Source organism: Microtus pennsylvanicus, chromosome 20, assembly GCF_037038515.1.
Source record: "Microtus pennsylvanicus isolate mMicPen1 chromosome 20, mMicPen1.hap1, whole genome shotgun sequence".
NCBI lineage: Eukaryota > Metazoa > Chordata > Mammalia > Rodentia > Cricetidae > Microtus > Microtus pennsylvanicus.
Window position 1 is genome coordinate 6,023,896 of NC_134598.1, and position 10,660 is coordinate 6,034,555.

At 35.3% G+C, this 10,660-nt stretch overlaps 1 protein-coding gene across 4 annotated transcripts in view; it reads left to right on the forward strand.

Annotated features, from left to right (window-relative positions):
• The window catches only part of Tafa2 (TAFA chemokine like family member 2), a 439,738-nt gene extending 429,497 nt beyond the window's left edge, over positions 1-10,241 (forward strand). For all 4 annotated transcript variants that reach the window (XM_075954344.1, XM_075954345.1, XM_075954342.1 and 1 more), the window contains one exon: positions 8,189-10,241. In XM_075954344.1, coding sequence (XP_075810459.1) covers positions 8,189-8,200 — 12 coding nt within the window. In that variant the 3' untranslated portion in view covers positions 8,201-10,241. The remainder of the gene's footprint in view (positions 1-8,188) is intronic.
• The last annotated feature ends 419 nt before the right edge of the window (positions 10,242-10,660 follow it).

Consider the following 10,660-nt stretch of genomic DNA (forward strand, 5'->3'; position numbering starts at 1 on the left):
GTCCTACCTCAAGCAATGACACACACACATACATACACACACACACACACACACACACACACATATATATATATATACATATATATATACATATGCATATATACCAACTTTAGAAATCTGAGACTATTGAATTATATTATTAGGAAGACCCAGGGAAGATAATAGCTAGGTGATGCTGTGAGTTGGTGGTGGTTGCATAGTCAATACATTCTTCTTGTTAACTATTGTTGTTTATGATGTTGTTTCCTTCAGAGAATGGATTTTAAGTTTGCAATGTACAGAAAGGGATTTTAAAAAACTACTGTTACATATGGAATGATCATCACTAAAACTAATTAAATGGAAGAAGATAATAGAGCATGTCTTCCTTCTGGAATGTTCTCAGAATACTCCGACTTTGTCCTTCCACAACTCACACCATGTCTTTTCACCATGAAATCCCTGTGTTATTTATTTGGACAGGCATCCCAAGGAAAAGTTACTGAAAGCCATTTCATCTGTAACTCAAGCCAACCAGGATGCTAAGAGAAAATATTCTTAGAGACCCCAAACCACGGTGAAGGATACCTTCAATTCTGGTCCTTTTTCCCAAGTCCCACTCAATGCCAGCTCACTTAGAGGCAGTTTGTGCACTTTGCTGCTGCTTCCATTCACTCTGACTGCAGTGAAGCTGAAATTGCTGAGGAGTATAGTTCTTGACTAGCCTTAAATTTTAACCTAACACTTTACTGCAGAAAGTGGGTAAAACCATCCATTCAAATTATTCTGTATAAATGAGAGGTGAATTCTAAACAACAAATGGAATATCAAATATGGCAGGTGAAGTACATTCCAACTGAACTAAAAAAAAGTCTAATGGTTGCTAAACTTTTCAGTGCTGGAATATGTAATTCATATCTTAAAAATATAGTTAGATTCTCTTCAGGCATTTATTACTTTCTTGAAATATTTTTTATACTTCCTATGATTTCCATTCTTTTCCTGATTCCTTCTAACTCTTATCTAAATTTACCATTTTATTTTCTGTGTTTATGTGCTGCCTGCAACAGAGAATATATATGGGGTACCAGAAGTAGAAGGACATCTTTTCCTAAAAAATTCTGAAAAAAATGCCAAAGGCATTTATTAAGCACCCAAAGACAAAGTGAGGAGTGGTCCATTTGTTAATAGCAAATGTCAAGCTGAGGATGGGTTGTTTGTTCCTGAAGGGAGAACACACTCATCTGCTTCTGTGAACCATGTAGGAGGGTTTGAAGTTCTAAGAAATAGTGTAAGTCCATCTGATTAGAAGATTCTATTCCAGTAGAGGTCTTCATTTGCTCGGTGCATGAACCTCAAATGTTTCCTCCATGGAAAACTCGGTCGCCCTGCACTGATAAAATAATTGCACCCTTTAGAAAATCAAATACAAGTGGCAATGCCACCACTGAGTTTAGGGTGTCCAGGTGATTTAATTCTATTTGGAAGTCAAGCTTCTTAGGCAGAATCTTACTAGTTGGGGCTAAGAGAGGAATTAGAAACTCAGTCCAAGTGACAATGTTGGCAGCTCGGAGTGCTACAAACTCAAGAGATTTTAAAGTTAAAAACTAGCAGGCAGCCATGGTGGTGTAAAAGCTCTGGCGTCTGTGCCAGCAAGAAAAGACTGTCTCAGCTCATCTCATCTAGGGCTCTGATCTGCTGGAAGTGCAGGGAACTGAATGTCACATCCAGGGACTCTTTACCTCTCTGCTTCCATGGAAGCTCACACTATGAGGATTTCGTTAGCCATCTGTAGTTGTCTGGAATACTCTGGGTTGTCGGAAATAACCCTTTTTCCAATTACCTACACCCACTACAATTTTCAAGAATTTAGTAAAAGAATTAACTGAAATTTGTTCAAGATTGTTTAGTTGTCATGCTGGCTCTTGTGAAGTATTGGATAGATGATTGCTCTATGTTGAACCAAATGTCACAAGTGGTCAAGCACGAGAATTCTATGGAAGGAAAAGTAAACTGTGATATGAACTTGCAGTGATGGTCAGAGCTATAGATACTATGTCTATTACTGCGAAAGTAATATATACACTTAATTTGTGCAGATGAGTATATTTATGAAAATGTTTCATTTGCCGCTGTCTTGTAGTGCCTTATAGGTACCTGAAAGCTCTTTGGGAAGCCTGCTTGGGCATGCACGTCCTTACGAAGCAGGTGTTTTTCATGTTATGATACCTTATTGTATAATATGCTTGGAGACACGGTGAATACGTTCATGGATAGTTATGACCAAATTAATGGCAGCTTTTCTGAGCTTAAATCAAAAAAAATCTGTTATTGTGGAATAATGATGTTTTAATTGCACACTTAGTATACAGATAGTGAAACCAGAGCTAGATTCATGTACTTGTGAGAGCTGCATTAAAAAAAAAAATTCCTTTGCAGTGAGCAGCAGCTCTTTTCCAAGGAAGAAAAAGTTCATTCAAATAAGCACTCAAGATTATGAAGGCATTCTGCTGCTCCTGTGCCTTTATTGAGCAGAATAAATTTGTTGGAATTCTAGTGTAAAATGGTGTCTATTTTGTGCTGTTATTAAGCCGCTACTATAAAGGTTGGGCACAGATGGCATGTAAACCTGCTACTTTGTCACAGAAATATTGCCACACTTTCTTGTCTTCTACTTGCTTAAATAAAGAATGTTCATTAGTACAAAAAATAAATGTTTTTCTAATAACATGGGTATTTTAGTGAAAATGTAAGTCCCTTGGAATGAAATTACTCCCCTGCTCAAACACACAGTCTCTCCATTAATGTGTGTATGTGACTCATCCTATAATGACAAGGATATAAATGCGATTCCAAAGTGCCCCATACCAAGACTTTTAAGGACTTAACGTTGTACAAAGACTATGCTATTCTGTAATTGGCAAAAGATATACATTGATGCTGTGGAGACTTGGAACTGATCTCACAAATTTACACAGATTGCAAACTGAAAAAAGAGAGAGGTACGATAGGATCCAATTAACGAATAATAACATCAAAGTAATCCTTGATACAGCAGGACATCTTCACATCTGCATTTCATTGTTGCATGATCACGGTGCAGGTTCTATTCCTGGATAATTTCCTAGATATATGTCCTGTGTGCAAAGTCTCATGAAAGTCAGTGCAAAGAAAACACAAAGAAAAAACACAGAAAGTGAAGATAAGAATCTGAGGAATGCATAACACATGCCCAATGATAGGGGAAAGTCAGAAGTTACTGTACATACAGATGCCTTATATCTAACTCAGAGTCCACTTAGTGCTTCTCATATGTACATGGATGTAGAGTCAATCACCTGAGCAAAGGCCATGCTAAAACACATGTCTTTGAATAGTGGTAGTTACAATGCAGACACTATGGAGTTACTGACTCTGTCCTTAGCCCAGGTCTGTACTTCTTGCCTCATGATACACACATTAAAAAGGATTGCTCCATGAACATCAACTGCCTGCAACTGTCTTTAGCCCAGGTCTATACTTCTTAGCTCATGGCCATAGGATGCTAGGGGCCTGATTTGTACCTTGAATCACTCTGAACCATCTACAGGATGGATCATTGGCCCCTGGCAGCCAGATGCCATGCATCAACCTTTTAACTACTATTTTGTGTAGTTATCTGAAACACATTGTTTTACCCACAGCTATCCGAAAGTGTGAAATTCTTGATATATGATGCTTAAAAATAATATTATTGAAAGAGTCAATTGCAAGGTGAGTTACTATAAAAACCAGAAAATTAACACCAATTCATTCAATATTTCTAGATAACAAGCAACAGTAACACTTCTTGATGGGAGTTCTACATGTCACATTTTGTGTCTTATTTGAAAATTATCATTATTACCACCTGCTAATTTTTAAGATGCATTTTCTGGGAAGTACTCTTTGCAAGGAATGTTTGATTTAATCATAATAGCAAGTGTGTGTGGAAAGATAATAATATTGTTCTAAAATCGGACATGGGAAGGGGAAGGTTCATGCAGGTTAAATAATGCTTTTAGACCCACAGTTGTTTGAAAGCCAAAGGGACTGGATTTGAGCCCAGAATCTGCCTGCAGATGTCATGTGTCTCCTATAAGGCTTGTATTCCACTTATTCCCTAGTCAGCAGACCTTTGGAAGAAAAAACCAGACATTTATGAGCATAATCGTATTAAGAGTTTTTTCAATTTGCTTTTACAATTGGAGAAAGAAAATATTGGAATGTGCTTCCAATGTTCAGTTTGATGAAAAATTAAGGACATTTTATAATTTATAGTGCTCTAAGTATAAAGAGCAAACAGCATAAGAATAATGGACTTTACTTATTTCAGATTTAACTAGTATCTTATGTGTTGCTCACTTGATTTTCTTAGTTCAAATTGGTGTACAGATCTCACATAAATATCTGAGAATCTAAGAAGCTATCTGGAATAGACATTTTTGGACAGGTGTAATTGGATGCTTCAGTCCTTAACACTTGTGTTTATTGTTATTACATTAGTCTCTTTATCCTTTTGAGTCTCTTAAGCATAGCTGTGCTTGATACAGGGGAAGCAATTACTGTTATTAGTACTCTTTTTGAATATACGTGGGTTCAGCTCTCCAACAGTTGAAATGTAACATGCCATTTGATAGGCAGAAAATAAGGTTGCATGAAAAGGAACGGTTCTATGACACAGTAATTCATCGAAGGCAGATGTGATGAAGGGTGACTATAGCATGTGGTCCTGGGGCAAACTGGGTGATTTCGTTGTCTCCTATGTGAATGTTGTCCTGGGAACAAGAAGGCAGCATCCATGGAAACAACCTTGGTTGTCTATAGTGTAACCTAGTATAGCTAATGAAAGCTGAAGATCTTAGAAAATGAAGACTTTTATCCAGCATTTTTGGGCCAATAAATAAATAAATTAATTAATAATTAATTAATTAATAAGTAAAATAAAGTTTGATATTTTCTTGACAATAAAATTTTAGTGTAAATGTGGTATTTTACTTCTTAAAAATAGGGTAATGTTTATATGGTGTACTAACAACATTCCTTTGTTAAAATTCCAGATTGTATAAATACTACTTAAGAACACTTACACACTGAACATTCCAATGTATAATTTACAGCAGGTGCGATGTTAGCTTCACTCACCCAAAGAATGAGCCAGAATTTAGGGTTGATCACTTGAACTTCTTCAGTGAGCCCAGAAATTGTTAAATGATTGATGTCTTTTGTTTACTTTTAGTTAGTGATTTTGTCTTTAAATGTTATTTGAATTATGCTTACTTGGTAATTCAAATTGGATATGGCATATCTATACCCCTAATCATGTTCTATATCTAAAATAATATGTTGGAATATATTTGAAAATGTGTATGTCTTGTTGGTTCTGCCATCATATCTGGTATGAAACTAGATGTTTCCAGGAGGTATACAGATAGATGCTCATGAGCTCATTTTATACTATGTTGAAACCATTAGTTTATTTTCATTTGTATCCCTCAAACTTACCTCAATTTCTGTCACAATACTTCTCTCGCTCTACTTTGAATTTCTTTTCCTCAGATTTATGCATTAGGACAATTCCATATCTAAAATTGTTACTTCATGGTATTGTAATGCTGGCAAAACGGTATGTTTTTATAGGCATTACAATGCTTAGATCTCACAGAAGTTAGCAATATCATCAGCAATTTATATATGAGAAATTTGAGAGGGATGGAGTTTGAAATGGACGCTATAGAGTAATCCCACACTAGCTCAGAATTGAGTATAATAAATGGTTATTGATTTAGGGGTAGACTCACAGAACATAGTCCTCTGCACAAGCGGGGAACAGAAAACAAATCCAACAACTGGGAGAGAAAGTATGCACAAGCTTTATGGCTGCATTTATAGTATAAGAGACCACACTCAAGTGGGCTGGTATAATTCCCACAGCTCCGGGCATATCTCTACCACTTTGGTTTAAATCCATAGCATCACGTGTCTAACCATAGTGTGTCCTAATAAAATAGAATGATTGAGTCTAAAATAGACTATCCACTGCCATCAGATACTAGAAATTATTTTATTTGATACTCCTCATCTCAGAATAGGATTGATCTAAGAATACTATACAAGGCATGAATGTGAGAAAAATTGCTTTGTTTATGTTTCAGTCCATGCTTATAAAATAATTCTTATTTTTATGTAACCACTTCTTATGGTCATGCTTAAGTTTTTTGTTTTTCTAGCTATTATTTTATCCAAGAGTAAAATACATTTTAAAATTATGTGTTTATATTCTTGTATGTATGGACTATATACTTATGATATTTATATGTCTTCATTAATGTGTATATTTATTGATGTATATGTATGCATATATACATTTATGAGCTTACAGACTTTCAAAGATGGAGGGAAATTGATTTTATTTAAGGAGACTTCTGATGTTGTTTGTTTTCAAAATCATGTGAAAACAAAGCTTTAATTAATACACAAACGGTCAACACCACCTTCTTATAGGCTTTTATAAACTAACAGGATCAAATGTTTACCTTATAGTAAAGATAAAATGATGAGATTACCATAGTAACCTGCCAGTGACTCAAAGCTGGGGCTAGAAGGTGCTGAGGCCCCCTCCACTCTCCTGCCTTTGGGGAACGCACTCCCGCTTCTTGTTCACCTCCAGCGTTCTGCCTCATTGCTTTGTCCCCTTCTAAAACTAATCATAAATCTCTGCAGTCTTTCCCAACACTTTTTTACCTTTTCTTCTATTTCAGCAACACTTTCACAAACATAGTCCCCAAGCTATGTTTAATCAGGTTTCTGGCTAGGAAGAACAGATTTCAGAAAACATAGCTGAGCTTTTCTCAGTTGATGATAGCCAAAGATTATGTTATATAAAGTTTATGAGCAAATGTTATCGTGAAAATGCTTTTTCTTTCCCATGGTGATCAACCATCATGGCATAATGTCTCTAGAAATAATATTTTCTTCCCTTTTTCTTTCCTGCACCGACTTCCTGGAAGTACTTCACAGACTGTGCTGAATGATAACTGACTGGCAGACAAACTGATGAGACTCCCAAGTTTTACCCTTGATATTTCCACTTCCATAATCTCTGTAATTTAGCAAGCCATTCAGGCTGTAACCTTTAGTGTAAGAAGAACAATAGTAGAAATGTGTTTGACTGTACGACAGAATCAAGATGGTTCCCTTGTGCTTTAAAACATATTTAATTTTGCATGTACTTTCTATCCATAGTAGAGCAAAGTCTAGAGTTATTTTATTATATAGTTTAATATTTTCATTTTCCATAGCCGATCACAAAACAAAGTAAAACCATTTTTTTTAAACACTATTAAAAGCTATGTCACCTAATGTAGTAAAACCAAGTGTTCACATTATTTTAAAAATTCATTCTTTGGTACACCCAGGGGCAGAAGATAACTTTTCTGTTGCTGCCTCAAATACAATATATGGTATTAATGTAAAGTGAAGAGACTATCAGCACAGCAGTGGCTTGAGGCTTTTCCTGTATCTTTTACATAAAAGCAAATAATGTATTTACAATACATTCTTTTTATTTTGTTCATATATGTTTATTTTTGGATACTAATATGTATGAAAATTTACTGTCAATCTTCCTAATAATTCAAATTGCATTAATAATACAGTCCATTTTATCAGAAGGTCTGAACACTCTGTAATTTGGTAAACCATTACACTGTTCTTCATTTTTTATTTCTTCAATTTTTATGATTTTATTGCACTATACATTTCTCTCCATTTTCCTCTCTTCCTTCCCTCTTTTACCTAAATATTTTTGATCACACAAAGAGATGATATTTTTCAGAACATATTAAATATACTGATATCCCCACCCTCGATTTTTATGCTATTTGAGAATGAATGTTGTAAAACCATTCTTTAAGGGTGTATTGTACTCTCATTCTACTCCAGTGACCAAAGTTTTTCTCCAGAGAGGTCCACAGATTATAGCCACCCTAACTGCATGAATGAGTGGGCTCTCAGAATAATTCACTTTTTCAGATAATAAGTTGGCAATGTGAACACGAAGGTCCTGGAGAATTCCATGATGTGTTTGATACAGTGAGTGCCAACTCATAGCCATTAGTTAACTGTTTACTTGTCCTAAGCTTATAGCTTTATTATAAAGAGCTCATTATATTTTCTTCTTCCTTCCCAGGTAACCCATTAACCACAAAAAAAATCAAGCAATCCTCAAGACTGAGATCATGGAGACACACATAGAAACTTGACTCCTGCATTGAAATCGAAGACTTTTATACCTCTTAGAAGAGGGGCTTTTAAGCCTATTTCCAAGGGATTCCATGACTTGCTGTCAGCTTCTTATTGAAACCAAGACTTTAAAAAAACTTTGAAGTGAACTTTGTGTCCTGAAGAAGACTGCATCAGCTGCGAACTGTGCTTAGCTAATTGCACTTCTGAGGGAAGCAGACGCTGCTCTCCACAAATCTGGTGCAGAGTTGATGTTCTGGGGGTGACACCAGAGACTGCCACCTGTAGGGTTCCTGGCTTCAGCTGTGACTTCAGTTGTTTCTGAAGCTGTCTCCCAAGTGCACTGTCCTGTCATAGATGTGTTCCTGGGTCCTTTGTTCACTGTCTGATAGGACTGTGCACAGCTTTGGTGATGTTTCCTTTGCGAACTCCTCTGGCATGGCGTAGACTGAGACAATTTTATTGGTATTCTAATCTTGAAACACTGAGAGCCTACATGTTTTAACATCTCACACTTGCCTTTGAGAAAGGGTTGGAAGTGTTTCTCTATTGAAAATGATAATCACTGGCAAGTCACCATGATCTGAATACATCAGTCATACAAGAATGTATAGACGTGCTGACATGTTTCCCCAAGGCTAACACCTCACTGCTGCTCTCTGTCGGTTAGAGAGATAGCAGCTAGGATTGGATTCCCATTACCACTGCACAGCACTCTGTGCCTCGCACACACCTTCCCTTCCAGTTTTTTAAAAGTGTATTTTTTTTCTGTTTTCATTTTCTTTCCTTCTCAGATCTCACCAGTGTGTAGTAAGTTAGTGGGTAACCTTCCATTTTAAAAACATGCCACGGATGCATGTGCTTTTCTAATTTCTTATCACTTATTTTTATTCTAGTATTTTCTTAAACTATCTTCTCTGTCTCATTTCAAGATCGCCTCTTGCTTGATTCCAATGACTGCTTGAATGCTTATATATTTGTTCAGTCTGTGGATAGGAAAAAATTGTTCATTTTCTTTTACTTCAAAGGTCTAAATACTTGCTTATCTTTGCTCCAATCAAATAATATCATGGGCCAGTATTTTGTCTATATTTTCTTAGCCATCTTAAAACTTGTGAGTTTTAGTTCTTCAGGAATGTCTTACAAATATTTAAAGGCCTTAAACATTGATTTACTTTTTTTCTAAGTTATTATAGAATGTATAATTTTATACTGCATTTATTTTGTTTTACTTGTGAGTAGAGGGAGAGAATACTGGGTACTGAGTTACAACTATGTAATAATATGGTGTAGGCCTGTAGATTGAAGGAATGTAAAGGCAAGAATTTTTCATGTCTTAATTATTTCATCCTGATCTAAAGATGCTTCATAGATCATCCTATTAGGTGGTCCATCATTTTGGTAGACGAATGAAGGTATTTTGGACTTTTTCTACTGGTAAAACTAACGGACAATGACAGTTAACCTGTTGGTTTCTGTGATGGAGGATCACATAAGCTAGAAAATTTTTATGTTAGTCTGTAGTGATATTCAAATGTTTAGACACTAACCAGGCCCTTTACTTGGAAGAAAAACGTAAAGTATAAAATCTGTTAAAAATTCAATTGGAAAACTATATTTTTTAAATACTGTGCTAAAGTCAACTGCCTCATAAATACATGGAATGAAGTGATTCCTGCCTCCCTTTTAATTGTGATAATTCCAATTAGGTGGTTCCAAGTGGATTTTGCAATAGGTCAAGACTACACCGAGTTGAAATGAAAGGAATAACAGTTGTGATGGACTTCTATGTCAAACAAAATATCATTAATTTCTTTGAAACAAAATGGAAAACTATATCATTTTAGACATTATGAATTTATCCTAGGTTTGTTTGAAATTATAGATCATGCTTCTCATTTTGAAAACTATGTTATTTAAAACAGCGCTGGAAATTCTGTATTATAGAAAAGTGTAATACATGCGTATCAATAGAAAAAATAAATGGAGTTTCAAATATATGAACTAGGTTATTCCCAGTAGATTAATGTTGTGATTATTCAGAAAATGTGAATAAAATTGGAATATAAAATCAACTCCCTTTCACAAGTACAGTTTGGAGAATCTGATTTCTTGTGTTCTGTTTTAAAGGCACCTTAATTAGTAACCAATACAATTTCAAATTTAGAAAGAAACTGACAAATTATTCAATCATCTTTTAATAATGTTCTGTGCTAAACTTTCTGTGCTAAGAAATAGTATTTGACCTACTTCTTAGGAACCATGAAATCAATATATTGACACTTGTGAGGCTCACCTGAAAGTCAACTATAAACACAAATGCAAAATTCATCTCACAATGAAAGCTCTATGCATGGCTTACCTTAGGAAACACACTGGAATAGAACAATGTATCAATGCCATGTCTCAAATATCCTTG